General features: G+C 35.6%; 6 protein-coding genes and 1 pseudogene across 9 annotated transcripts; 4 read left to right on the forward strand and 3 right to left on the reverse strand.

Moving 5' to 3' along the window:
- Nucleotides 1-1,550: 1,550 nt before the first annotated feature.
- Nucleotides 1,551-3,017, forward strand: LOC104727263 (WD repeat-containing protein RUP1). The gene has a single exon (XM_010446324.2). The coding sequence runs from the start codon at nt 1,747-1,749 to the stop codon at nt 2,914-2,916; it is 1,170 nt and encodes a 389-aa protein (XP_010444626.2). The 5' UTR covers nt 1,551-1,746; the 3' UTR covers nt 2,917-3,017.
- A 3,942-nt stretch (nt 3,018-6,959) lies between these two features.
- On the forward strand, nt 6,960-8,517 carry LOC104727286 (transcription factor LAF1-like). The gene is made up of 3 exons (XM_010446355.2): nt 6,960-7,394; nt 7,499-7,628; nt 7,718-8,517. The coding sequence occupies exons 1-3, from the start codon at nt 7,259-7,261 to the stop codon at nt 8,259-8,261; spliced, it is 810 nt and encodes a 269-aa protein (XP_010444657.1). The 5' UTR covers nt 6,960-7,258; the 3' UTR covers nt 8,262-8,517.
- Nucleotides 8,518-8,583: 66 nt separating this feature from the next.
- Nucleotides 8,584-9,761, reverse strand: LOC104727270 (25.3 kDa vesicle transport protein SEC22-1-like; annotated as a pseudogene). The gene is made up of 4 exons (XR_015581334.1): nt 9,545-9,761; nt 9,134-9,441; nt 8,965-9,035; nt 8,584-8,802 (listed from the first exon to the last, which is right to left on the reverse strand). The product of XR_015581334.1 is annotated as a 25.3 kDa vesicle transport protein SEC22-1-like (transcript).
- Nucleotides 9,762-10,085: 324 nt separating this feature from the next.
- LOC104727296 (transmembrane ascorbate ferrireductase 1-like) lies at nt 10,086-11,396 on the reverse strand. The gene is made up of 4 exons (XM_010446368.3): nt 11,112-11,396; nt 10,806-10,854; nt 10,507-10,706; nt 10,086-10,420 (listed from the first exon to the last, which is right to left on the reverse strand). Exons 1-4 carry the CDS (start codon nt 11,253-11,255, stop codon nt 10,109-10,111), a joined length of 705 nt encoding a protein of 234 aa, XP_010444670.3. The 5' UTR covers nt 11,256-11,396; the 3' UTR covers nt 10,086-10,108.
- Nucleotides 11,397-13,648: 2,252 nt separating this feature from the next.
- Nucleotides 13,649-24,348, reverse strand: LOC104753123 (protein SHORTAGE IN CHIASMATA 1-like). Of its 3 annotated transcripts, XR_015581355.1 has the most exons (11): nt 23,877-24,348; nt 23,603-23,683; nt 23,434-23,508; nt 21,289-23,225; nt 20,782-20,986; nt 19,990-20,469; nt 18,040-19,725; nt 17,857-17,971; nt 15,009-15,174; nt 14,722-14,842; nt 13,909-14,134 (listed from the first exon to the last, which is right to left on the reverse strand). XR_015581355.1 is itself a non-coding variant. In XM_087486729.1 (8 exons), the coding sequence occupies exons 1-8, from the start codon at nt 24,177-24,179 to the stop codon at nt 17,915-17,917; spliced, it is 4,824 nt and encodes a 1,607-aa protein (XP_087342855.1). In that variant the 5' UTR covers nt 24,180-24,345; the 3' UTR covers nt 17,762-17,914. The 3 variants fall into 3 exon arrangements, 1 of the variants encoding a protein (XP_087342855.1); XR_015581352.1 differs by having other exon boundaries at nt 13,649-14,842; nt 23,877-24,345; XM_087486729.1 differs by lacking the exons at nt 13,909-14,134; nt 14,722-14,842; nt 15,009-15,174 and having other exon boundaries at nt 17,762-17,971; nt 23,877-24,345.
- On the forward strand, nt 14,417-17,821 carry LOC104727307 (uncharacterized). The gene is made up of 7 exons (XM_087486733.1): nt 14,417-14,556; nt 14,742-14,942; nt 15,024-15,146; nt 15,245-15,282; nt 15,370-15,463; nt 15,555-17,368; nt 17,458-17,821. Exons 1-7 carry the CDS (start codon nt 14,485-14,487, stop codon nt 17,678-17,680), a joined length of 2,565 nt encoding a protein of 854 aa, XP_087342859.1. The 5' UTR covers nt 14,417-14,484; the 3' UTR covers nt 17,681-17,821.
- Nucleotides 24,349-24,678: 330 nt separating the features above from the next.
- LOC104753133 (low-temperature-induced 65 kDa protein-like) lies at nt 24,679-27,085 on the forward strand. The gene is made up of 4 exons (XM_087486738.1): nt 24,679-24,899; nt 24,986-25,687; nt 25,781-26,758; nt 26,854-27,085. The coding sequence occupies exons 1-4, from the start codon at nt 24,830-24,832 to the stop codon at nt 26,937-26,939; spliced, it is 1,836 nt and encodes a 611-aa protein (XP_087342864.1). The 5' UTR covers nt 24,679-24,829; the 3' UTR covers nt 26,940-27,085.
- Nucleotides 27,086-27,497: the final 412 nt, after the last annotated feature.

A 27,497-nucleotide genomic window follows, 5' to 3' on the forward strand; every position in this document is an offset into this window, starting at 1 on the left:
AGAAGTACAAATATAAAACTAACTTTAAAATGTGTAAAAAATTACATTCAATTGCCATTAGAAAAAAATAATTAAGCTTAATTAACTAATTTAAATAAATATAATTAATTAAAAATAAAAAACACTAACATATCAAATATTAAAAAATCTAAAAAAATCTAAAAAAATATTTTCTCTCTCTAATAAATTATGGACGAAATTACTAATTATTTTTTCAAAAATATATAAACCAATCAGAATTTTAAAAACTAAGATTTTATATCCAAGTATACAATACAATTATTTTTAATAACTAAATTCGAAGATTTTGTTAAGTTTTCAAATTATGATTCTCCTATCACTTTTATTTTATTTTATTTACAAATTGTTTGGAATTTTCATATAATACTTATAATTTAAAATGCATATTTTTTTCTTCATATGTTGTGATTTGAATTTTTTTAAACGAATATATATTTACTCATTGTATGAAAATGTGTGTTTTAATTTCCACATTGACAGGTTGGTAAAACTAAATTTATATAAATGATAAATTAATAATTTTTATTTGCTCACAATTATAATATTAAAATTACTATTTTATATTTCACAAAATAATGATGCAAATACAACAAACAAACAATATAAAAGTGTAATAATACGTCAAAAATAAAATACTATAATATTTTAAAATAATTATTATTCAAATAGACTAATAGATTTACATAACAATTAAAAATAAATATTATCTCAAACAAAATAACTTTTTTTTTAAATAAAGCAATAATTTTTATTATTATATTATAATTTTTTTTTTAAAATGTTGATCCGTGCTTAAAGCATGGGATATATCCTAGTATATTTATTAAAACAGCAGTCTCAACTCTCTCTAAGTCGTGAGAGATATAATTGAAATCGTCAAAGATCAGAAAAAAGCCAAACATGCACCAAGATATTAATGCACATGTAGTTGTTATTATAGCAAATAGCATTCCCCAAACGTAATGGACCGTCGATCGACGTGTACTTTTTGCGTTCACTTTATTTTTGTCTTCAAGAATAATTGAAAACTAAGAAATAAAGAGGCTCAATGTAACCCACGTAGCTAAGGAGTTTGAGATCTACGCTACGACGACCAAACTAGTCGTTAGGAAAGATTTCACAATTTGAGGTTGTGAAGCTTATCTCGTGTTTCCATTCGTTCCTCCTTCAATGCGATCTATGTATATCTGCACCTAAAAATAAAAGTAAATATTACCTTACATTCTTTCTTTTTTATATACATAATAAAAAAAAAAAATTGCAAGTTGATAGTCTACCCAAAATCCGTAGTAGTTAGTACCCTCATCGCCTTGTTCTAACTTAAGGAGTGATCAAAGTTACACTCTAAATCATAGACTAATTATCATAAATTAAGATTTTGGATTATTTGAAAAAAAAAATGCAATATATCCACATGTAATTTTCCTAAATTACTATTCTAGTTGGAACCATTCGGAGAACAAGTAGTAAATCCATGAATGCATTTTCATGTAATATCACACAAAAGGAAAGTTCCATGAGTCATGAATTTAGCATTTTATTTGTTTACTAGATGAAGAAGAGCCCATATACATATGCATCTAGGTTAAATTAAAATATATACCCCACTTTATAAACCCCACTTTATAGCTTATATATACACATCAACAACACATGAAATGAAATGTAAAAATAGTTTTCGTGTGGACCTAATAACTAGCTAAAACTAGTCGTCGTAACTCATTCATGGAGGCTTTGTTCTGCTCTGAGATACCAAACAACAACATCAGATCCTCCATTAACGATCTCTCTTACTCTTCTTCTTCTTCTTCTTCTTCATATACATGGCCAATGATCATGACCTCCTCTTCTTCTTTATCTCACACAATCATGGAAACAGATAACAACATTCCTAGATGCGACTGGGATCTTTCTCTCTCCGCCGTTGTTTCCTCTGCATCCACCGGATCAGACGCTATCGGAACAATCGAGTTCGACCCTACCGGAGAGATCATAGCTACAGGAGGTATCGCAAGAAAGATCAGAACGTACCGTTTGAGCTCTTTGTTAAGGTCACGTGACGATCACGTTACGGCTTCAGAGAGCTGTATATGCACGCCGGCGAAGCTAAGCAGTCTCAGATGGAGACCCGATTTATCCGGTCGGGTTATCGGATCGGGAGACTACGACGGGGTTGTCACGGAGTACGACGTCGAGAAACAAGTTCCTGTTTTCGAGAGAGACGAGCATGGAGGTAGAAGGATTTGGAGCATGGACTACACGCTACACAATGGCTCTCTTATAGGCGCGTCGGGCTCCGACGACGGAACGGTTCAAATGTGGGATCCACGTAACGGAGGGTCGTTGGAGGAAATGGTTAGGCCCGGAGGCGGCGCGGCGGTCTGTTCGGTAGAGTTTGATCCGTTCGGTGGAGCTTCCCTAGCCGTCGGATGTGCTGACCGGAATGCTTACGTGTACGACATCAGAAGACTCGTTGATCCTTTGATCGTATTAGACGGTCATACCAAAACGGTGACGTATGCTCGGTTCATGGATCCTCATACGATCGTCACCGGTTCGACCGACGGGAGCTTGAAGCAATGGGATATAAACAACGGACGGCGCGTGGTTCGAACGTACCGGGGGCATGTTAACAGCCGGAATTTTGTCGGGTTGTCGGTTTGGAGACATGGTGGTTTGGTCGTGTCCGGGTCCGAGAATAACCAAGTGTTTGTGTATGATAAGAGGTGGGAGGAACCGGTTTGGGTGTGTGGGTTGGGTCAAACAGACCGGTTTGGGTCTGACCGACGGTTTGTGAGCAGTGTGTGTTTGAGACAAGTGGATGAAGATTGGTGCACACTTGTGGCCGGAGGATCCGATGGGGTTTTAGAGATTTTCTCGGGCAAACGGAGCTAAGTCAGTATTTATATATTATGCTCATGATTATTAATACAAAGTTGAACTATAAACTGTCTATAATTATTGATTTTAATATGATTCAATTTCAATGTGACCAATTTTATTTTTTGTAACTGATATTCAGAACTTCCAATCATCGCACTTCGAATACACATTCTATAAGGAATTAAAATTTAATTCAAAATGGTTAACATTTTTCTTTTTTCTCATGAAAGAATATTCACTTTTAAATTCGATGTATATGTTAAGTTGAGACAAATTTCGTAAAATGAAAATGATTATGGTCATTTTTGCTTTCGAAGTTACAAACTCAATTTTTAACATTCATTTTTCATGAGAATTTATGGAGAGTCCAAATTTAGTGGTGAAGATTTTGTCAACTAATCTAAAATCACGAAGCCAAGTTACTACCATTAGCTATAATCATCAATATTTTTTTTAAAAATCTACATATATATGCACTACAAATGATATACGCAAATGGACAACTCTTTTAAATCAGTCATAATTCGTGGGATACAACTTGGGTGGTCAAAGAATAAAGGAGGATTAATAGAAGATGATATCAATTTAGTTATTATATTTGATATATATTAATATTATCGGTAAACGAATGCACATGAAGTGTACACAGAGATGGAATATAGGAAAGTTTTAATTGCTTTGGAAGATAAAAAGGTATATAAGAGAGTGCGTATATTGAATTGGAAAATGATATTTTGTATCTAGAAAATATGATTTGTTTTGGTGAAACCATTTGCAAGTTGATAATGAGTTGGAACATGGTGAGTCTTGAAAAAATAATCTGCATGATTTAGAGCATAGAGAAAACAATTCTTGCCAAATAATATTTTTCATTTGTTCTCTTAAGATTTCTTCTATATAAATGGGACAAAGCTTTTGTACTTTAGGCTTATACATTAGTCTTATTTTCATTTACTAGAAATTTTGATAACGAGAATGAAGATAAATAATAGATGTGTTCTATAAATGTTAATTTTTTTATGTTTGATCTTAATAATTGTCTTATCTTGATGTCTATAACATCCCTCGAGACTTCGCTGGATCAATTCATTTTAATTATTAAACTGAAACTAGCTAGAGAAAAGGCCGCTTATTTTATATTTGTTGAGCAATTTATACAGTTTGAAATAAAAATGAGATATATTTCTTTAGTAAATTATCACAATTATCCTTATAATTTTTTTCTGGTTTGTTTTCTCAATTAGTTATTTGCTGATTTCATACTAGGTCAGAGAAATTGCACAATGAAGACTGGCTAAAACGAAACAGTCGAATAGAAGACCAGAAAAAAAATAGTAAAAAAATTTAAAATTCACATTCCTTATATTTGTTTAGAAAATTGGTTATTTGTATTGTAAGAATATAATTTAAATCAAACGTAAAGAGCTGTTGGTCAATTTCAGGTTCTGAGAACATTGACGAGACACATTTACTCCACAGAGTTAATATTGAATTCAAAACTCTTGCTATGTGCCATGAAAGTGGACTGGTCCATATAAGACTGTGGCAATATAAGATCATATATGATCATCATATTTTTTTTGTCAATTTTTTGTTAAGATAGCTATATAAAAGAAACGTGAATGTGGCTTTAGAGAATAATTATTATTAATAAAACAAAACTGTACTTAAAATTTTAGAATATTACTAAAAATCTTTTTGTTTTAAAATACCAATACTATTCTTTTAAAAAAAAAAAAATACTAACACTAATTATTTAGTCCGGAAATGTCACAAACGCTAAAAATAAAAACTAATGATTTATAATTTAAATTGAAAATTTTGGTTTTGGGGTTCTCTTAGTATTTTGGGCTTAGAGTTTATTTTTTTAGGGTTTATGATTTAGTTTTAATGATTTAAAGTTTAGTTTTATGATTTATTTTTTAGTGTTTATGATTTAGTTTTGAAGGTTTAAAAATTTAGTTTTAGTTTTGGGTTATTTTAAGAAAAAAATATCTTAATTATAGTGGTATTTTTGAGAAGAAAAAAAAACTGTGATGATATTTTTGAAACAAAACTTGTTCAAATGGCATTTTTGAGAATGCCTTTAATAAAATACGTAAGAATTAGAACATGATGTATATTGGAAGCATCTATACTAGTATTTTTACAGCAGTTTTTACTCAGAAATACTTTTTGGAAAGTTTATACATTTAATGCATTGACTTTAATATTAGTTACCAAAACTTCAAAAATAATTATAGGTAATATTTTTAAAAATAAAGAAATCTTTTTACCTCATTCAAACATAAATATATGATTCCTTTCATTTTTTTATTTGAATTATCTTGAATTATTCTATAATACATTTAGTTAACAAAATTTTTGATTTTTTCCGATGTAATACAAAGTTTTCAAAACAGACATATATTACTCAATAGATGAATAAAAAATACGGGTACAATATCCCAAATCGTCTAAAAATTTTTGGCAATGGTTTAGAGTCATACTATAAAACAGACCAAAATGATTCTGAATACAAATGAGTAGAAATCTTAATTTATCAGGCATTCAAACTTTAAAAACTTTTTTTTGGTTTATTCCGGTTCTTTATTTTAAAGATTTTTAAAAGGTTAAATATGAAAAATATTTAAAACTTTTAAAAAGTTAAATATGATAATTATTATACCGTAGATACACAATAAATATTAAAAATTAAGATGATATAGTGTGAGTTAAAAATATCTCGGGACGGGGTTATATAGCGGGACGAATTTTATCGATATTTATATAAATTAAAAAATATCATTAATTCGGTCTTACGGGATAAAACATCATTTCATTATTTTGTTAACACTATCGGTATCAGAGAATAGACATATCTAATTAAATAAAATAAATAAATATTATGTAAAAAATAAATTATATTACGGTATTATATGGTTTATTTAAAAATTATTATATAATTATAACATATTTAACTAACAAATACAACTTATAATTTAAATATTTTAGTTATAAATAACTTTGTCCACGGTGTACTGTGGGTCCTAATCTAGTTTCAAAATGAAAAGCCAGCAAACCCATTTGGGTGGCTACATATGGAAATGCAAAATATTCCCTCTCTCAAATGTAAACCCTATTTGTGAATTTGAAATGTATTGTACACTTCTATTATCAATAAAATCCAAAAAAAAAAAATTAAATGTACAAAAATGTGTAGCAAATAGGAGGAAAGTGTTGACTCACCTACCAATATTAATTACATAAATATCCTAACAAATAAAATTTTTATATTGATAGTAGTTTATATTATATGGTTATGATTAAATACAAACATTGCCAAGTTTGGTTAATGGAAAATCCAATTTGTCCGCTCGCTTCTGATTAGTTTAGCAAAGATACACCTTTGCAAAGATTGGATGATTCTTTAAATTCTTTAATTAATTTCATAATTATTGATTCGTACCAGACAAAGATTGTTTTGTCAACGTTAAGTTTTGCCCTCAAGAGAGAACATTTTACTCATTTATATGATTTGGTCAAATTACATCATTTGCGCTTTTACTTGAAAACCCAAAGTCTTGATCTTTTTACTTTAATACGCATCCGGAACCAAAGTACTTAAGTCAATTTTTGACACAAACTTGTTTGACATTGATAGTGATATTTTCAGTTTACTTTTGTTTGTGTAAAGAGATGGAGACAAGTGATATAAATCCACTTGAGTTAAATCATAGATAACACTGTGATTAATACTAACATCGATCTTATCATCGTAACAAAAGTTTCCTTGTGATTCACAGTTTCGTCAAAATCTTTATATTTTATTAGGCCTTATAGACTTTTTTTCATATAGAGTTAAGAAGAAAAGAACAAAAGATATCTGAAAGCAAAAAACAATTAAAGATTCCTTCTTCTCTCTAATTTGTCATCAATTAATGTATAGTTTAGTTTAAACCAAGTGACTTGGGTTTACAACTAATCTTTGCTTACATATTCCACCAGACTTTTATCCTGGCTCCATCCTTAGCTACCTTCTAATACTTAATTACACATATGCACTAATTACAAATACACAGATAAACACGTGTATACATGCAATTTCATTTGAGTCATATGCCTTTTATTATATACTACGCAGCCCCATTTGTGGCTAATTCCTAAAAGTCTCTAGATTATGGCTTTTATGTGTTTGTGTTTGCGTTTGCGTTTTAAATAAATGGTCTCTCTATCTCTCTATGCATAATTGTCTATGCTCATATATACTTCTCTCTATCTGTCTTTGTCTCTTTCTCTCTCTCATTCATCATTTACACAAATTATCTCTTAATTGACAAGACTTGAGAGAGAAAGAAAGAAGGATACGTGGAAGATGATGACCAAATCTGGAGAGAGACCAAAACAAAGACAGAGGAAAGGGTTATGGTCACCTGAAGAAGACCAGAAGCTCAAGAACTTCATTATCTCTCATGGCCATGCTTGCTGGACCACTGTTCCCATCCTAGCTGGTTTTTTTTTTCTTTTTCTTTAATCTCTCAAAACCGTTATTACACTCTTAATTCTCATCATTATTGTTAGTCTCATCCTTAACTAATTATTATTATTCTGCCAGGATTGCAAAGGAATGGGAAAAGCTGCCGATTAAGGTGGATTAATTACCTAAGACCAGGACTAAAGAGAGGAACATTTAGTGCAGAAGACGAAGAGACCATATTGACTTTACATTCTTCCTTGGGTAACAAGTAAGTAATACCTTAGTTATACACTTCCCGAATAGAAAAAGCCGTAGTGGATTTGTCACTAAATTTGATAGTATGAATTGGATATATAGGTGGTCGCGGATTGCTAAGTACTTACCGGGAAGAACAGACAACGAGATAAAGAACTATTGGCACTCTTATCTGAAGAAGAGATGGCTCAAATCTCAACCACAACTCAAAACTCAGAGAACAAACCTCGCAGAGTCTGCTTCTTCACTACTTTCTTGCGGGAAAAGAAACCTGGAAACTGAAACCCTAGATCACGTGATATCCTTCGAGAAATTAGCAGAGAAACCATCTTCATCACCACCAGAAGAAAGCAACACAAACATGATGAACAACGGTAAATACTTGCCCAAGCTGTTCTTCTCCGAGTGGATCAGTTCTTCAAATCCGCACATCGACTACTCTTCTGCTCTTACAGACTCTAAGCATATTAATCAAACTCAAGATCAAATCGATGAGGAAGAAGTAATGATGATCAACAACAACAGCTACTCTTCTTCACTTGAGGATGTCATGCTCCGTACAGAGTTCTTGCAGCCGGATCATGAGTATGCAAATTATTATTCTTCTGGAGATTTCTTCATCAACAACGACCAAAATTACGTTTAAATGAAGACGTAATCAAGAAAAGTGAATATGATCGCAAGAGAAACATAAACAACTTCCTTGCGTTACAAGTTACAAAAAATGTTCTGATTTTTTTAGATCAAACATGAACAAAGTATACTTTTTCAATGGAAAGCTTGGATCTTTTATTTCAAATTGGTTTTAGTTATTTATTAAATTTTCAAGAAAATCTGTATATACAAATAGAATAATTATTTGTATGTGAAGTGTTTTTTATAATTGGTTCATGTCTCTATCATTGTCTGTCTTCTTGTTCCTCCATAGAGTTTACTATTGTCGTAGACTACTCTTAAACAACATTTCAAAGTCAAATTATTTTAACAAGTAACGATAATTTTATAACTACTAGCTAGCTAGGATGTTTCGTATATACACTCTTCTTCTTCTTTTGAATTTTAAAAATATTACTTGATTATATCATTGTTGAAATTAAATAATCATCTGTCATAATCAATCTTGCTTTGAAAAGAACAAGAATAACGAGAATAATGATCGCCACTGGTGTCCATTTTAATGCAATATCCTGCAAAATTTGTAATAACATAAAGTACAAACATTAACTATAACCAAGACAAAAAATTCAATTGAAAAGTGTGAAACGTTATTAGTCATAATTTGATTGAAAAGTGTGAAACGTTATTAGTCATAATTTGATGAACCATGTCTAGCTTTTTATTTCAAATACCTGAAGACATTGTGAGTTCCAAATGGTTGAAACAGACGTTCGTGCATCCAAAGACGTTATTTCCGATGTTTCTTGCAAAAAAAAAAAAAAAAAAAAAAAAAAAAAAAAAAAGAGGATTAACAAAAATTACGTTAATTAAGGTAAAAAAAAACGATCAAGAACAAAGTACCTAAAAGTTGTCGTATTTGTTTTATATCATTCATATGCTCAGTGACTACATGGAGTTCTTCATTCCGCAAAGCATTTAGCTTCGATAGATTAGCCTGTGTTCTCGTGTCCATATATTGTTTCCTTATTCTCCCTATGATCTTACCAAACCTAACGAAGCTATAGGGTTTTGAGATTTTTTGAATCAGGTCTGTCTCGTCGAGCTTATCAAGTTCCTTGTGCAGATCCTGCAGGTAATGAAACAATAGCTTTCTTGGGTACGATGAATCCGATAGCACGATGTAACATATCTTCTTCTCCACCAAGAAGCTTCACCGTTTCAAAACTTGAGAGATTAATATTTGAGTAAATAGAAAAAAAAACAAACAGAGGATATGTCGAAAATGTAGTATTGATTAATATGAAAGGATACTGGAAAGAATGATGATCGAGCAAGATGGTCATCTTTGGATGTAACAATGAGCCTTTGGAGATTTGTGTTAGAAGGAATTCGGCTTGTTGCTTGTACAACAAGAAACTAATGTTGTCTTGTTGATTTACATAGGGTTGATCTTGTGCAAGAGGCAATCCATCTTCAACCCTACCAACTATTGTTAGCTTCACCATGATCGATGATTCTTAATTTATTCAGAAAATAGATCAATCTTATGTTAATTAGTCATATATAAACAACGATAGGGGGAAGAAAGATTGAAGATGAAGATATTCCATTTGGATATGCAAAGAAACATAGCGTGGTGGTGGGAAGTTAATGTAGGAAAACTTTTTGGAGGCGATTTAAAATAGATTTGGGATATCTTGTTCATAAAGACAACTTTAGGGAAGGGGAAAGCATATTAGTTTTCCTTGTGTAATTGCAAAGTGCAAATGTTTAATACAAATTTTGGTTCAAACCTTTTACGTATGAAACGACAACATTATATGTGATAAACAAATTATGGAAGTAGAGACTTGTAAGGGAAAAAGATTGAAGAGGTCAGATAGCTGAGTAGGTATAGTTATATTCATCAGAGGAAGGATCAGCTGGCTTGGCAGAAACAGTGAGTATCACAAAAGTACCAAAGAGAATTGTGACAATAGCCATGAAATTGACTAGAAACGCTTCTGATCCAAATTTGTCAAGCCCTGAATTTTCCATGAAAGTGAGTTTCTCAAGAAACCCTAAAGCCGAGTTTCCAACGGCAAGAACATAAACAAAGAGGCCTAGAAACGCGTGCCATGGAAGCAAGTTGCTTCTAAGAGTTGATGATCCTCTTGGGAAGAAGAAGACTATAAAGCTATAATGCCACTGCAAAGTAAACAAAAAGAAGCATTTTCTATCAACAACTTCGATTTTAAAGATATATATTTTCATGAATTAACGAATTTATTTACCTGGAAGGCATAAAGAACAATGACTCCAATACCAATCCAAGAATGGAGGCTATAGAGATTTGGGATGTGTGACTCGTTATGGTTCTTGAAAGCAGCACATATCCCCCATATTCCGAGAATCAGAGCAATGGCGTGGAGGACAAGGTGGATCTTTTTCTTCTTTTGTTTCTCATTTCGAAGCCATTTGTAACTTATAATTGCTGAGTACATTTGAAAAAAAAAAACCATTCACAATTTAGACTGCATGAAGTAAAAATATCATCTTTTTTGGTATATCAGTTTTATTACTGTCTTGTTACCTTCGCCTCCCAGAATTATTAAGCCGATGAGCATCAAAACAGGATGAAGCTAATGTAGATAGAAAGATGAATAAACATAAATTCAGGAAAAGTTAACTTGCAAATGAAGAAACTGAATTAGGTCTACTGATTAAGCTTAAGCATCACAACAGAAAAAACACATATCTTTAACAATGAAACAAAAAGAGACTACTAGTTTTTTTCTTTCTACTATCTAATTTATTGGCTTAATATACAAAATCCAAAACTGGTCAGCGTACGAATAAAGAAGAAACTAAACAGAGAGGTGTAGAGAGAAGAGGTTACATTAAAGATGAGGTTCTTGTTCGTAGACTCCCATGCAAATCCACCTCTGTAACTGATTGACCAATAAAGAACCATCACCGATGCGACTAAGGCGAGCGTGTGTACCACAAACGCCACCATCCTTGCGTTTATTTTGACGGCCATGTGTTTGTTTCTTCGATTGTTCGATAAATTTGGAACCAAAAGCAAGAAGAAAATCCTGAGTCTTAATGAAAGTCAACTACTAACCCTTGCAGTAGCACGGACGTCGTGCCAACGAGTCAACGAATGGATAATTTACTAAACATGTCAGTGGATCTATTACAGGCTCAAAATTCAGTCTATATGAGCCCAATCCCACCTCAGGCTAAGAGTCACAGATTTAATTAAGACCGACGACTTAATTTGTTGAACTCAAAGTAATACACAAGCCTAACGGTCATTTATTTTAGGTGCTTAATATATTTTTCATACTATTATAAGCTTTATACTTTTATATTTATTTTATCTTATGTAAGTCAGCTATTGTTGAAATAGCACTGAGGATCAAGACATTCAAATCATGTTAAAGGAAAGGCCAGTTGGACATCAAATTAGTTTTTTCGAAATTTTTAAAAAATTCCGGATTTTGAACAAACCTTCACGTCTTCGTCTAGAGTTATATATCTCCCAAAAAAACCCCAATATATATATATATATATATATATATATATATATATATATATATATATATATATATATATAAGATTAAATCAATCCAATTACAAGGAAACAATGATAATTTATGGAAAAAAAAAAGGTTTCAAGACCATTATTAGTTAGTAAACTCATTTACCACGGGTGGAACTGCGGCATTAAGAACTATCATCATTATCTTCAATGGATCCTGAGGAAGGAGGAGACTTGAGGGAAACAATGAATATCACAAAAGTAGCAAAGAGAATTGTAATCATAGCCATCAGATTGGCTAGAAACGCTTCTGATCCGATCCATACTTGTCAACCCCTGAATTTTCCATGGAAGTAAGCTTTTCAACGACGCCTAAAGCCGAATTTCCAACAGCAACAACACAAATATGGAGGCCCGTAGCCGTAGACACGTCTCATGGATGCAAACCGCGTTTTGGGATGTTTAACTCGTTGTGGTTCTTGATGGCAACAATGAAGCACCATCATCGTTGCGACTTGCGACTATAGCGAATGCGTGTGGCACAAATGCCACCTTCCTCGCGTTTATTTCGATACCATGTTTTGGGATCTTCTTCGATATATATATGTCCGAGAGATATGGAACTTAGAAAGTAATAAGAATCTGAATCTTCTTGAGAGTGGATCTAATGAAAAATCTAATACTTTTGTTTTATCCATTTGGTGGGGCACGTTTCGGAAACACACATGCATGATAAGTTTTGTTTTAGTATTTTTGTATTCATGTGTGTTATCGTGACCGTTGATGAACATCTAATAAACGACTAGGTTGTTGTCATGTGGCAACCCGAGAAGTAGCCAAAGCAGGCATCTATTTAACTACGCCGCACGTCGTAGTTGGCAACTAGGCTTACATGCACACATTCATATCTCTGTGAGCCCAAGCCCACCTATTACTAAGGCTAAGATTCACTCAAACAACACAAACGAATATTGTGTAAACCCACCTAATCTCTATAAAAATTTCCGAAGTAATTATTGCAAGTCTGTCATAAATATGGTTAGACCACAATGATAGCGATGCAAACTTATAGCATACACACATTTATGATTGTGTGGATTGAAGACAAAATGTAATAAAATTCTTTATACTGTTTTGGGGTATTTTGAGCAATTTTCTCTAGGCAAAAATAAAATAAAAAATCATATAAGTCTTACATTTATAAAGTGGTTTGACAATTGTTCACAAAAGCTTAACAACTAACAAGTGGCCCATGCAAGATATGTCTTCTAGTGAACCAGATTTCTCTATAGTCTTTATAGACAAAGTCATGCGTCTTAATTTCCTAACCTTTTTTGTTGACGTCATTCCCGATTTTGTTTTAATCACCAAATGCTAATTATTGAATATGTTCTGCACCTAATCTAAGAAAAATTATGGGGATGATTTACAAAACTTGTTAACGACAAAATATTAAGAGATGAGATGTCTAAACATAACATTATTATAAAAGAAAAAGGAAAATTAGGAGACAAAGAAAATGAGAGCATTGAAGAGAGGGACAGTGTTTGTTGCACATGTTTTCATGTGCTTCCAATACTTGCTCTCATTTTTATATACGTTTTGTTGATCCAGCTTCTAATTATTTTTTTAATCAGTATAAACCTTTTTTTTTTAAATATTCACCTTCATTATTAGAAAATCAAAATCATAAAATTCTGATGAGTTGGTTTCGATTTGAAGAATTTCAGGTCTATAACTTTAATCAAACTTTTAAAATCATTACAAAAGTCTAATACAATGTGTCAATGTCCATATATCAAAATTAGTTTTAAAATTGCGAATTAGTACCAAAAAATGGAGAAGAGAGTGAGTGTTGCAATTATCAAACCAATATATATCTACTGATACAAGAAAAATATATTGAGTGCAGATTCATTAAAATTCTGAATTAAATGTTGTATCATTAAATATAAACACATCACACGCAACATACATATATTCTATAGTGTGTAGTACAGCTGTATGTACATAAACATAATGCATGATGGATCATGACCAGGATGTGGCATGCAGATAAAGGTGTTTCTGGTTTTTCTTGGGGCCACCAAAAGAGTAGTCTCAACTCAATAATGGTGTAATGTGCAAATGCCTTTCATATACTATATGATTTACTTTAAAACTTTTTTAAATACATTTCAATACTAGAAGCCACTAAACCTCTTTTACCCTTCACTCATGTAAATGTAAAGATACTTTTTAACATGATACAAGTTTCAATTACAATTCTTAAAAGACTTTTTTGTAAGTCACACAAAGCAATTAAAAAGGGAGAGGTTGGGGTGTCTATTAAATTTACAAGGACCCATAAAATCACACCCACATTATATGCCTTACTGCATTAAAAAGGAAAGCACTTTTCAATTCATTTAATAAACTATTAAAAGTTAATTTCCTACTCAATCAATTATCAAAACCCCATTTAAAGCAGTAAGAAAAAATTTAGGCTTTAGATGGAATCTACTTATAACTCACTGATTAAGTTTTATACTATTAAACAAAGTGGTACGATTACGAATCAACCTTTATATTCTACAAGTAAAGTGATCACACACAGTCTGTAAATCAGGTTTTGTGTTTTGTTTTTGTTTCCTCCTAGATTCTTTGGAAACTGATACAAATCAGAGAATCCAAATTTATTTTGGGTTGAAGAAGGTTTTTGGTTTCTTTCGAGAAAAAGAAAACAATGTTTAAGTCATGGAGGAACGACAAGAACAAGATCAAGGCTGTGTTCAAGCTTCAGTTTCAGGCAACTCAGGTTTGTGTGTGTTTTGTCTCTTTAAATCTCGAAACTTGTTTTCATATTTCTTTGTAAAAATTCAGACAATGTGTTGGCTATACTCCTAGATCTGTGTATTCCAAAGTTTCAAGATTTGTTTTTGAAGTGTGAATGTGATTTTTAGAAGAAATAAAAAAATGTTACCTTTTTTATTGAATGTGAAGGTGCCGAAGCTGAAGAAGACTGCTTTGATGATCTCATTGGTTCCTGATGATGTTGGGAAGCCAACGTTTAAGCTGGAGAAAGCTGAGGTTAAAGAAGGGATCTGTTCATGGGAGAATCCAATTTATGTGTCAGTGAAGCTAATCAAGGCACCTAAATCTGGGATTGTTCGTGAGAAAATTTATCATTTTGTTGTTGCAACTGTGAGTGGAACACCAACATATTATGTCTTTTGAGTTATTCTGGGAAAGAAAAGGCTCAAAATTTACCAAATTCTGTTTCAGGGTTCTTCGAAATCGGGTTTTCTAGGAGAAGCTTCCATTGATTTTGCAGACTTTCTGACAGAAACAGAGCCAGTTACTGTTTCCTTACCTCTCAAATTTGCCAACTCTGGTGCTGTCTTAAATGTACTCCTTTTCTTCTCCTTTTTGAAACCTGAGTTAGAAATATGTGAAAAATACATGAGAAGTTTATGTAAATTGTTTGGTTGTTGTGTTTGGTGCAGGTGACGATTCATAAGATACAAGGAGCCAGTGATTTAAAGTAAATAGTTTCTTCTTTCTTTTACATGTTGTTGTTGTTGTTTACTGTTTTCTTTGTTAGAGATTTATTGACTTCAAATTTTTGCAGATTTATTGAGGAAAATAAAGATCAAACACTTAGCAAGGAAGACAGCTTCAAAAGTCTACAAAGCAATGATGAGTTAGAAGGATATAACCAAGATGTAAGGTTCTTTGGGGTTCAGATAAGTTAAATTAAACTGTCTTTGTTTATTAAGAAAGTTGTGATAGTTAGGTTTTGAATTTGTTTTGCAGGAAAGGAGCTTAGATGCAAACACGGCTAAGAATGCTGGTCTAGGAGGTTCCTTTGATTCAATTGGTGAATCAGGATGGATAGATGATGGAAATGCACGCTTACCTCAACGACATAACTCAGTTCCTGCAACAAAAAACGGGCATCGAAGATCAAACACAGACTGGTCAGCTAGTTCAACATCAGACGAAAGTTACATCGAGTCAAGAACCAGTCCTGAGAACAATTTCCAAAGAGGATTCCCTGGTGTTGTTACTGAATCGAGTGACCCTATTGAAAGGCTCAAGATGGAATTGGAAGCTTTGAGGAGGCAATCAGAGTTATCCGAGCTGGAAAAGCAGTCTTTAAGGAAACAAGCGACAAAGGAGAGCAAACGGATACAGGAACTGTCGAGGGAAGTTAGTTGTCTCAAGAGTGAAAGAGATGGAGCTCTGGGAGAGTGTGAAAAGCTCAGGGTGCAGAATAGTAGAGATGAGGCTGATGCTGAAAGCAGGTTGAGATGCGTAAGCGAAGATTCGAGTAATATGATTGAGGAGATCAGAGATGAGCTGAGTTGTGAGAAGGATTTGACGAGTAACCTTAAGTTGCAGTTGCAGAGGACACAAGAGTCAAACTCTAATTTGATTCTTGCTGTGAGGGATCTCAATGAGATGTTGGAGCAAAAGAACAATGAGATATCTTCTCTGAATAGCTTATTAGAGGAGGCTAAGAAGCTTGAAGAAGATAAGGGAATGGATTCTGGAAACAGTGAGATTGATACGCTAAAGCAACAGATCGAAGATTTAGATTGGGAGTTAGAGTCTTACAGGAAAAAGAATGAAGAACAAGAGATTCTATTGGATGAACTTACTCAGGAATATGAAACCTTAAAGGAGGAGAATTACAAAAACGTATCCTTAAAATTAGAGCGACAAGAATGCTCAAATGCGGAAGATGACTTCTCGGATTCCAAGGATATTATAGAAGAATTGAAATCTCAGATAGAGATATTGGAAGGCAAACTGAAGCAGCAATCTCTGGAGTATTCAGAATGCTTGATTACAGTTAATGAGCTTGAGAGTCAAGTGAAGGAGTTAAAGAAAGAACTGGAGGATCAAACACGGGCTTTTGATGAAGATATTGACACAATGATGCGTGAAAAAACTGAACAAGAGCAGAGAGCCATCCAAGCAGAGGAGAATTTGAGGAAAACAAGATGGAAAAACGCTATAACAGCAGAGCGGCTTCAAGAGAAATGCAAGAGGCTTACTCTTGAAATGGAATCGAAGCTGAGCGAGCATGAGAATCTAACAACGAAAACATTGGCTGAAGCAAACGACCTTCGTCTGCAAAAGAAAAATCTTGAGGAAATGCAAGAGAAAGCACATAACGAGATTACACAACAGAAAGAAATAAAGAGGCACGTGGAAGAGAAGAACGAAGCTTTGTCAATGAAAGTCCAGATGCTTGAAAGTGAGGTTCTGAAGCTCACAAAGCTAAGAGATGAATCGAATGCAGCAGCTACTGAAACAGAGAAGATCATACAAGAGTGGAGGAAAGAAAGAGATGAATTTGAGAGAAAATTTGCTTTGGCTAAAGACGAAGCCAAGACAGTGCAGAAAGAGTTAACTCTCACTAAGTCGTCAAATGATGAAAAAGAGACCAGACTCAGGAATTTGAAGACAGAAGTAGAAGGTCTAAGCTTACAGTACAGTGAATTACAAAACAGCTTTGTTCAAGAAAAAATGGAGAATGATGAATTGAGAAAACAAGTATCAAACTTGAAAGTCGATATTCGGAGAAAAGAAGAAGAGATGACTAAAATCTTAGATGCAAGGTATGTGGACAATAAACGAACTAAATTGACATGTTATATATTTCAGTTGTGAATATTTGACTTATAACGATCTAACACAACAATTACAGGATGGAAGCAAGGTCAAAAGAAAACGGACACAAAGAGGAGACTCTAACAAAGATATCAGATGAATTGGCTTACTGTAAGAACAAAAACAGTTCAATGGAGAGAGAGTTGAAAGAAATGGAAGAGAGATATTCAGAGATAAGCCTGAGATTTGCAGAGGTTGAAGGAGAAAGACAACAACTTGTGATGGCTGTCAGAAACCTCAAGAATGGTAAGAAGTTTTAGTATTTGTATGTTGCTGCGAGTACAATTGCTGTAACATCATAGTAGAATTTACTATATAACTTGTGTTGTTAATAGAATTGGTTTCTCTCATATAAACATTATTTAATAACCTTGTCAAGAAATTAATATTTTTCTCTGAAATAAGTAAAGCTTACATAAGATTTTGAGATGCTCACCTTCAAATCTGAATCTCCACTAATGTTAGTTTCCAATTGCTACGCCGTGTTTGCTTCTTTACTTCCATACCAGTTTTGTTTGGCCTTCAGTTCCATTCCCTGAGAAAGATAGAGACTGGAAAGAAAACACAGTGTTAAGCATGAACAAATCTCACTTATATAGAGATCATATATAATGAATACCTGTTTTGCTCGCTTATCAAGTGGTGTCCATGACCTGAGAGGAGAGTAAAATCTATCGTTTATTGGCGAGGCTGAAGAATTCTTTGACCGCTTCTGCTTTTTCTCTTCTTGAAGTTTGTTGCCTCCTCTATACTTGAAAAACTCGAGCATGGAAGGACTCTTTCGCTTGGTATTTGCTTTCTTTATGTTTCCTGTAGTCTCCAAACTAGAGGGAGGGACATAATAAGGAAGAGATTGTTGTTGTCTCCTTGCTCTGGTTCTTTCTCGAGCTCTGTTAAGAAACTCAATCGTCCAAGGAGAACCTTGTACTGGATTGGAAGAACGGATTGCGTTTGATAGTGGAGATCCACCGAAATGTGATATCTCTTCTCTAAATGGAAGCTCTGTCGTGGGAACTGCAGATCTTCGTGTTAAGACCTCCTCCAAAAGGGTCCTTTGGCGTTTTGCTGGATAGCTGTCAACAAAGCCACGTACAGAAGCACTGTTATCATATTTTGAATCTTTCTCGGTGGTGAATCTTTCAGAACTCGAGTCAATGTCAGCCGTTTTTGGGAAGTTAGGCTGCAGAGATTGAAAGAAAGATAACTTCCTTGCAGATTTTGATTTTCTTGGAAGTTCGTCTTCATCAACATCAGAAACTATTGGAGCAAACCTATTATAACCAGGAGAAGGCGGGAAGTCTTCCTCGAGATACTTATCAGCTCTGTCAATCACTTCACCTTTGTAGTCTGCAATGAAACTATCTGAGTTCCTATGGTCATGCAAGTTGAAATTTCCCATCACTGGAAGTTTATATCCTCTGTTCGGGCTTATGAATTCGTCTTTACTTGGGAAACTCCAATCTTCTAATTCAGGAATTTCTGGAAGACTGTCCTCCACTGAAAAGTCAGGTAGATCTTTTCCCCAAAACGGGTCCTTCGATGATGAACCAGGTCCTGACTTCTTGTCAAATCTCTCAGGATCTCTAACTGGCCAAGAGTCATTGTGACGAATGATCCCAGAAGGTTTGAAAGGTGCATCGGAGAATTCAGTGACAGGGTCAAAATCAAATATCTCATGATCTCTAGATGACCAAGAATCGTCAAGTTGGAAATCCCCTGAAGGCTTGAGCTGCGCATCAGCGAATTCTGTCGAGGGAGCAAAATGGACCAAGTCTTCCATATCTATCCTATTTTTCTCAGCACTGTGGTGATTCTTTTTCGAACCAGAATGAACACTGACATGGTGTGTGTCTGAGTCAGGTCCAGAAGATACTGACGAAGAGCTGTCTGTCATTACAGATTTGGAGTCCTCCCTCGCACCGTATCTGCATAGTGAACTAAATAGATCAACACTCTCTTCAGGTACATGATACTTTTTCATCCATTCAACCTTGCTACTATATGGGAGCTTCATGAATTCGAGAAGTGATCCAGAAGATGACAGAATTACTTGAGCTGTAAGTGGATTCACGGACGGAAATTTCGTGAGAAATGATTCGGCAAGAGATTCTGACTCGGGCATTTTGACAGGGAGTTTGGACAACTTAACGGAAGATTTGATACACCTCAATATAATTTCATCAGTTAAATCAGCTGACGATGAGCAAAACAACTGTAAACTGATTCCCAGGCTACCAGCTGCTGCATACAGTTCATCAGACGAATCCATTATTGTAACTAGGAAGGCGGGTTCCCCTTCAAAAACCTGTAGGAAAAATAAAATCATTCTTTAAGTTCTCTGGCTCACTCTCCAGTTTGAGACGTAAATGTTGCAGCGACTTGGTACAAGAGTATGAAAAATAATGCAATACAAAAGGAACATTGCACTATACATCTAGTGAGTTTGTAATCATAGATTTAGCGAAATATTAGAAGATGATTCATAAAGTGAAAGATAATTCCATATGTATAGTGCAATGTTCCCACAAAAAAATGGCAAAAAGCAAAGTTCAGTGGAATTTAGATTTACCATGATGCAGCTGTTAAAACTGAAACTCAATGACGTCAAAACATTGGTTGCGATATCTCCAATCCATGAAAGTGAGCTTGAGGAAGTACCAATAGTTGCAGCTGACTTCTTACTAAAATCTTCACAATCATACCAGAGTAGGCAAACTGCAGGACTTAGCATCAGGTCCACAGGTAGATCTGAATCACGCTCCACAACTTGCACTCCTTCTTTTTCCATTGCTAAAACCTTCTGGTATGTACTTCTTCTGGATATGATCATCTCCTTATCAACATTTTTTGTGTTCACAACAATCACGGATCTTTGGTTAGAGAGAATTCCCTCTTCAATTATCCCACCTTTTCTTTCAGATTCTTGGGGCATGGAGATAAATTCAGATTCATTTGTGGTTTCTGAAGATCCTGCAAAACACACATTTTCAAGTGGAACAAAGTTCAACACTTCTTCCAACCACCCAGTTTTCGTCTCAACTTCATCTCCCTACAAAAGAGACATTAAAGTTAGTCATAAGTTCTTGACAGATGCATATTCTGGAACATTTTCAAACAACGCGTTCAATATATATGCACTTATACCAGTGATGTGAAAACACAATTATAGGTTCAAGTACATAGTGTTAAAGTTGTATGATTTTCAGAGTTGCAAAACCAATCAAGATTATGTGCTCCTGAAAACATAATTTTTGATATAGATTGCTCCTCTGCTCTGAATTTGAAGCCTTCACACAGACTCTTCCATCATATTATACAATCTACAGATATACGTTGTTAAAAAAAGTTGAATACTTCTCACCTTTATCGTTTTCAGACTATAAGGTACTGTAAGACCTGCGCACAGTTGCCCACATGCACTGGACATATCCAACTCCACTTTAATGAAATGGAAGGAAGGAAAGCGATCCAACTTCGAAGGAGCAGAAAATCTGGGCGAACCATTTGCACCTCCATATTCTACAATGATGCTGAAATTCTCCACAGGAAAAGATGGAGAAATTTGCCTTGGATGAAAAAGAAAGGACTAGTTAGCTTAACTACTCCCAAATAGTCAAATTAACTAAAAGATATTGAAAAAGTAATTGATAAAGGTATGTTTTTAGCATTGAAAGACTTAAAAGAAAAAATATAATGCAGCAATATCCCGAGCAGATTCAGAAGTAACAACATTTTGTGGTGTCTGTTGCAATCACCATGCTAAAAGACTGTAAATGTTTTCCAGGCCATTATATATTAATTCTTTGGTTCCCTTACCAGTTCCCATGAAATTTAAATGTGAAAAGCTATACGAAGAAATAATACTCACTCGTAAGAGATAACTAGACAGTCTGAAGTCGGCAAGAAACCAAGTTCTGTGGTTTTAAACCCCGCGGCTTCATGAACATTTGGTCGATTTCCACTTGGGGAGGGACTGTTGAGCTCATTGTAAGATAACCCCATGGACATCAGTAGCCTCTTCAGCGAGGACCAAAAAACTTTCTCAGCCAAAAGTAATGCTTTGGAGTTCCCCCGGGTAAATTCTGACTGTAAAATCCCCTGGATAACAGCTAGTGATGGATGTGATCTTGTGACGTCTGTCTCATCTGATTTTTGTTCTGTTTCAACTGCTGAGTAGAGGGTGTGCAATCCTAGCTTCATGGGATTTGAGCTTCGACACAACTTCTTAAGATAGAGATATGCCACACGGATACCGAAGAAACACATATACCATGCCATCTGTTTAATTGCTAGTAGTAATGCAAACGTGAAAGAGTTATCATCCGCCAACTGTGTTTTGTGGACATTTGCCTTTCTTATGCAGTCAATAAGCTTTCCTTTGGATATGCTGAGTAACTTAAGTTTATCATCTGATAAATTCTCTGATTCATCCTTCACAAGAGTTAAATAGCTCCTCACAAAGTCCCTGACAAGGGCCAGAATATTTTCTGACGGGTACACACTGTGAAGTATCATTTCCTCTGTCTTTGGGTTTGGGTGCATGCCACCAACCAGACATGACGCCTTCGAGTCGATAGGCATAACTTTGTGGTTGGCATTCTTAGCAGCTTCGACTCTAGACTCGAGATTATCTTCAGTCATAGCCTTCTGAGGATCCATGAAAAAGGACAAGTCATCAAAAGCAGACATTGATTTGAACAACAGTGTAGCCTTCTTAGCATTATCTTCCCCTCCACAATCCCTGGCTCCTGTTTCTTGGAAAGCGGTTTCCAATGACCCATGAGAGGTATTAACAGGAGCATGCTCATCAAGGGTAGATATACCATAGAAAGGCTCAGTGCATTTCTCTGCAAGTGACTCGCAGAGAGCATCCTCAGAGAAAACGAAATCATAAACCCATTTGTCTCCTTCTGAAGATTCCCACTTATAATCAATTTTGCATGTAACTATTTCTTCAAACAGATACTCACAATGATTGTGGTTTCTCTCCTCAAGAAGGTTCCAGGGCAAGTATATGTCATTTGAGGCAGACAAGGATTGAGGCTTGATCTTTGACAAAACATCCTCATAAATGAGATCCAGAGATCTCATCACCTCATCATCATGTAAAATAGGAGTAGGCAGAGACTTGAAGGCATCATCCGTGAAAGCAAGTTCGGAACTGACAACTAATTCATCGAAATTCTTGAAGTTCATCTCTTTACTGAACATCCCGTAACACATTTCTGGTTCAATGGCTTTTTGAAGACCAAGGAAGATATCAAAAATATCAGATATCTCCACATCCAGGATCTGAAATTCTTCAAAAGTTACTGGGACAGCCACCTTTCCCAGTTGTTCAAACTGAAAATTTTCCTCAGCATCTGATATATCCAGGATAGTCACTATATCCATTTCAGAAGATTCATCCTCTGGTGCCACATCAGATTGGCTACTCTTGTTCAAACAGCAATCCCTAGAGAGGATCTCCAACAGATCATAATCCTTAGACCCTATAAGCTCCTTAGAATTGATAATGAGAGAACTCCCTGCATCAGTGTCTTGGGGTTCGATTGTTTCAAGAACAGTAAATACTTTATCAAGCACAGATAAGCTTGATAGATCGCTCAAGTTAACTTCATCCACTTCTAGAAGGGGAAACCTGGCATCTTTGAACCATGGTCGATTCTTGCGGAAGCATTCATTTTCTTCTACAGAAGTGTTGTTCTCTGTAAAGTAATCAAAAGAAATGTAATCAACAGAATAAATCTGTTCTTGAATGTCCTTTGAGTTCTTCAGGATAATATCTGACCCTTCATATTTAACCTGCAATATGAAGACTAGCTAAAATCAGATGATGACAATTAGGTATTTCCATACATACTGCTAATATACATTTCCATGAAACTGTTTAGTGAAGATCTCTGTCAGAATCAGAACCAGAGAAGAACAGGATAACAAGCTCAACCACTCTACAACAAAAGCAAAACTACTGTGGTGTGTGACAACTAAAATCAACTCAATAGGGATTTACCGGCTCATTTTCAATCTCTAGAACTTCAGAGAAACATTGGAGATGATCCTCACCAGTGGATAAGAGCTTGTTCTCCTGTAAATCAAAAGATTGAGCATTACCATTTCGAAATAAATGGTTGTTTGAACTATAGCATAATTGGTACATGTTTACATGGCTTGAGCATTACCATTTCGCAATCCAACTCCGGAGTCTCTAACTCAATAATGTTAAATGTAGCTTTCTCCTCAATGGCATCTACTTCATTCTTCTGCAATAGATAGGAACTTATGTTATTCAAACTCCAGATTCACTACCAAAATTGAAACTACTCTACTTATGGAAACTAAGCAAATACACCACAAATTTCGAAAACCCCAATCTCACTATACACTGCGAGACTTAACAAATTCGAAATTTCACCTTCCAGGATATGAAAGATCTCAACACCCAAAGAACCTTACCTCGTCTGATAGATAATAATCTCGGAGCGAAGAGCCGCCGATTTCAAAAACTTCATGGTCCACACTGACGCGATCGGGAACCACGTCGGAGAGGAACTTCGACAAAGCAGATTCAATAGGAAAATTACCGATCGGGAGAGAGACATTTTCGATAGATCCAAACCGAAGAAGGTCTTCTACCCCGTCGCAGACGAGAGGTGCCGGAAAATTATCAGGAACCGGAAGATTGAGGAAACCTAGGGTTTTGAATACCTCCGAAGGTGGAGTAGAGAAGTAATCGATGTTGAGAAATCGAGTTCGCATCTTAAATTCCCCAGATTCGGACTTGGGATGTGAGACTGTAACAGTGATGATGATGAAGAAGAAGAGAACGAATTTTGAAATTGGCGGTTTTAATGTTTCGCCGATTGATTTTTTAAGAAATTAAAAAATATCTTCGTCGATTTCAAACGAGAGAGAAGACCGAAGCAACGCTCGCCACTTGTCGTCTTTCGATTTTAAATGCGAACGATCTGCCATTTTCCCTTTTCAAAACCTGCACGCAGTTATCTAAATTGTTTTATTTTTCCACGCCGTTTTTAACTTTAGAATGTGAACGATGTGCCGTTTTGTTATAAACGTGGACCGACTAATAATAGAAGTTAAATCGACAGGGCTTCATTAAAAGATTGGTTTCGGATAAAAAAAGATCATGTTACATAGCCACGTAGAGAGCAAATGACTGAGACGTGGCACGACCAAATCGACGCATCGTACGTGTCAGAATCCTACAGAAGTAAAGCGGTACAAGCCAGAGAGAGGTGGTTCGGGCCATATGTCATCGCTCTCCCTCTATAAACTTCATAGAACCTTGTTCTGTTTTTCATCAGAGACACGAAAAGAAGAAAACAACACTATAACAAAGGGAGAGTTTGATTGAAAAATAAAAAGAAGAGAGAACACAGCTTTGGAAAATGGAGTCGCAGATGACACGTCCTTATGGTCATGATCAGGCAGAGGATCCAATCAGAATTCACCATCCAGGTAATATATATGAGATTTATGCAAGTAGCTAGATTGAAACTTTCTTTTAGTTAGCCTTATCTTATCTATTTGTGAATCTGAAACAGAGGAAGAAGAGCATCATGAGAAGGGAGCATCTAAAGTGTTGAAGAAAGTAAAAGAAAAAGCAAAGAAGATCAAGAACAGTCTCACTAAACATGGTAATGGCCATGATCACGATGTGGACGAAGCAGAATATGATGAGTATGAGGAGCAAGATCCAGAAGTTCACGGCGCACCAGTGTATGAATCATCTGCGGTGAGAGGTGGTGTAACGGGTAAACCTGAGGCTTTAAGTCATACCGGAGAAACTAATGTTCCGGCAGCGGAGGAGATCGTTCCTCCCGGGACAAAGGTGTTTCCTGTCGTGTCTTCCGAGCAAACCAAACCTATTGAACCTGTATCATTCCAAGATACCGCTTACGGACATGAGGCACTGTCTGATCCTGTAACACCGATGGATACGTCGGACTGGGAACAGAGAAGAGAGGCATCGACTCATTATCCTCTCGGAGTGTCTGACAGAGAAGAGAGGAGAGAAGCTCATTACGAGCCATTGAACACTCCTGCTTCTCTGCTTTCTGCAACAGAGGATGTGACGAGGACGTTTGCTCCTGGTGGTGATGATGATTATCTCGGTGGTCAACGTAAAGTAAACGTCGAGACTCCGAAAGGATTGGAGGAAGATCCTGCTGGTCCAGGAGGAGGGTCGGATTATCTCAGTGGTGTATCTAATTATCAGTCCAAAGTCACTGATCCGACAAGAGAAGGTAAGCACTTTGAGTGAGATTACATTAGGTCTTTAGGGTTGTGTTGTTAGGGTTTATGAATCTTGAACTCTTTGTTTGTGTTTAATGTAATAGGTGGAGTAGCTGGAGTACCAGAGATTGCTGAGTCTCTTGGTAGGATGAAAGTGACAGATGAGTCTCCTGGTCAGAGAACAGGACAAGGATTCGAAAGAGACTTGAGAAGCCAAGAATTTGGTCTGAAAAATGAATCTGGAATCGGCAAGGATTCGCCGGCGAGATTTGGAGGAGAATCAGGAGGTGGACTGGAGGGAAGAGACTTGCCGACGGGAACTCATGAACAGTTCTCACCGGAACTTTCTCGCCCTAAAGAGAGAGGGGGTTCTGAGGAGACGAGAGAAGAGGCTACACATGAGACAAAACCAAGCACTTATACAGAGCAGTTTGCTTCAGCTACTTCAGCCATAACAAACAAAGCTATAGCGGCGAAGAACGCCGTGGCCTCAAAGTTAGGTTACTCTGGAGAAAGCGGCGGTGGGGGGCAATACGAGAGCCATGTAAAAGACGAAACTCCGAGGTCCGCTACGGGTTACGGGCAGACAGTGGCGGGAACTGTTGCTGAGAAGTTGACTCCGGTCTATGAAAAGGTCAAAGAAACAGGATCAAACGTGATGACGAAACTTCCCCTCTCCGGAGGTGGAAGTGGAGTGAAGGAGACGCAACAAGGAGAAGAGAAAGGTGTGTCGTCGGCTAGAGATTATCTCTCAGAGAAGCTGAGACCTGGAGAAGAAGACAAAGCCTTATCAGAAGTGATATCTGAGAAACTTCATTTTGGGGGAGGAGGAGAGAAGAAGAAGACAACGGCGACAAAGGAGGTGGAAGTGACGGTTGAGAAGATCCCAATCCCTGCGGAGAAGATATTGGAGGATAAAGAACACAGTGAGGCGGTTGCAGGGGAAGGGAAAGGAGGTGTAGGAATGGTGGGGAAAGTTAAAGGAGCGGTCACTTCTTGGCTCGGTGGTACAAAGGAGGAGGTGAAGCCGAAATCGCCTCATTCGGCTGAAGAGTCTCCACAATCACTTGGCACCACCGTTGGTAAAAACTCACTCGTCTTGTTATGCGTTTAATAAGATTTAAATGTGTTTTCATTTGTTTTGTGATTTACTCAAAATGTTTTCTTGCAATGGTAGGGACTATGGGGTTCTCGGATTCCAGTGGAAGTGACTTAGGCGGTGTTGGTGGAGCTAGGGGAGTTCAACCTAGTTCTGGCAACTGAAGATTTGGGGTTTTGCTTTTGAATGTTTTGTGTTTATGTGTGTTTCTGTTTGTTCCCTCTTTGTCTTTTGACTTTGATGTATTTTGATCTTTGTATGAAAAAGAGATTGGGTTAATAAAATATATTTGCTTTGGATTAATTAAAAAGCTCTACTTTATAGGCTTAAATATACAAAAACACAAGTTAGTTCCAGACATTTATTTAATTATTCAAAGGTGATTGTGATAGCCGAGAAAGAGTTGAGTAGATTGATGACCAGAAGTAGTGACATCTGTTTGTTGGTGGTACCACCAAATTGACTTATTTTATCATTTTATGGGTTATTGTTAAAATGGCCATTAGAGAACTTGATAATACAGCACCTAGGGTATTTGTATGATGATATATAGTATTAGCATATATCTTCTTCTTCTATTTTTTTCTTTTTAAATGTGATATTAGTATATATATACACATCTTCTCTGCCATGTAACTCAAGGTTGTCTTTATATATACTACTAAATTTTCTCATTTTTCCTTCATAAATTTGTCGAGAGATAATTTAACTATCCAATGAAT

The sequence above is a fragment of the Camelina sativa genome, chromosome 2 (assembly GCF_030686135.1).
Source record: "Camelina sativa cultivar CO46 ecotype springtype chromosome 2, ASM3068613v1".
In the NCBI taxonomy this organism is placed as follows: domain Eukaryota; kingdom Viridiplantae; phylum Streptophyta; class Magnoliopsida; order Brassicales; family Brassicaceae; genus Camelina; species Camelina sativa.

Coding starts and splice junctions, on each gene's coding strand:
- LOC104727263 (XM_010446324.2), top strand. CDS start 1,747: ATGGAGGCTTTGTTCTGCTCTGAGATACCAAACAACAACATCAGATCC.
- LOC104727286 (XM_010446355.2), top strand. CDS start 7,259: ATGATGACCAAATCTGGAGAGAGACCAAAACAAAGACAGAGGAAAGGG. Junction 7,395..7,498: donor CACTGTTCCCATCCTAGCTG/GTTTTTTTTTTC, acceptor TTATTCTGCCAG/GATTGCAAAGGAATGGGAAA. Junction 7,629..7,717: donor CATTCTTCCTTGGGTAACAA/GTAAGTAATACC, acceptor TTGGATATATAG/GTGGTCGCGGATTGCTAAGT.
- LOC104727296 (XM_010446368.3), bottom strand. CDS start 11,255: ATGGCCGTCAAAATAAACGCAAGGATGGTGGCGTTTGTGGTACACACG. Junction 10,855..11,111: donor ACAAGAACCTCATCTTTAAT/GTAACCTCTTCT, acceptor TATCTACATTAG/CTTCATCCTGTTTTGATGCT. Junction 10,707..10,805: donor AATAATTCTGGGAGGCGAAG/GTAACAAGACAG, acceptor AAATGTACTCAG/CAATTATAAGTTACAAATGG.
- LOC104727307 (XM_087486733.1), top strand. CDS start 14,485: ATGTTTAAGTCATGGAGGAACGACAAGAACAAGATCAAGGCTGTGTTC. Junction 14,557..14,741: donor TTCAGTTTCAGGCAACTCAG/GTTTGTGTGTGT, acceptor TTGAATGTGAAG/GTGCCGAAGCTGAAGAAGAC. Junction 15,283..15,369: donor CAAGGAGCCAGTGATTTAAA/GTAAATAGTTTC, acceptor AAATTTTTGCAG/ATTTATTGAGGAAAATAAAG.
- LOC104753123 (XM_087486729.1), bottom strand. CDS start 24,179: ATGCGAACTCGATTTCTCAACATCGATTACTTCTCTACTCCACCTTCG. Junction 23,684..23,876: donor ATTATTATCTATCAGACGAG/GTAAGGTTCTTT, acceptor TATCTATTGCAG/AAGAATGAAGTAGATGCCAT. Junction 23,226..23,433: donor TAGAGATTGAAAATGAGCCG/GTAAATCCCTAT, acceptor TTCATATTGCAG/GTTAAATATGAAGGGTCAGA.
- LOC104753133 (XM_087486738.1), top strand. CDS start 24,830: ATGGAGTCGCAGATGACACGTCCTTATGGTCATGATCAGGCAGAGGAT. Junction 24,900..24,985: donor AATCAGAATTCACCATCCAG/GTAATATATATG, acceptor AATCTGAAACAG/AGGAAGAAGAGCATCATGAG. Junction 25,688..25,780: donor CACTGATCCGACAAGAGAAG/GTAAGCACTTTG, acceptor TTAATGTAATAG/GTGGAGTAGCTGGAGTACCA.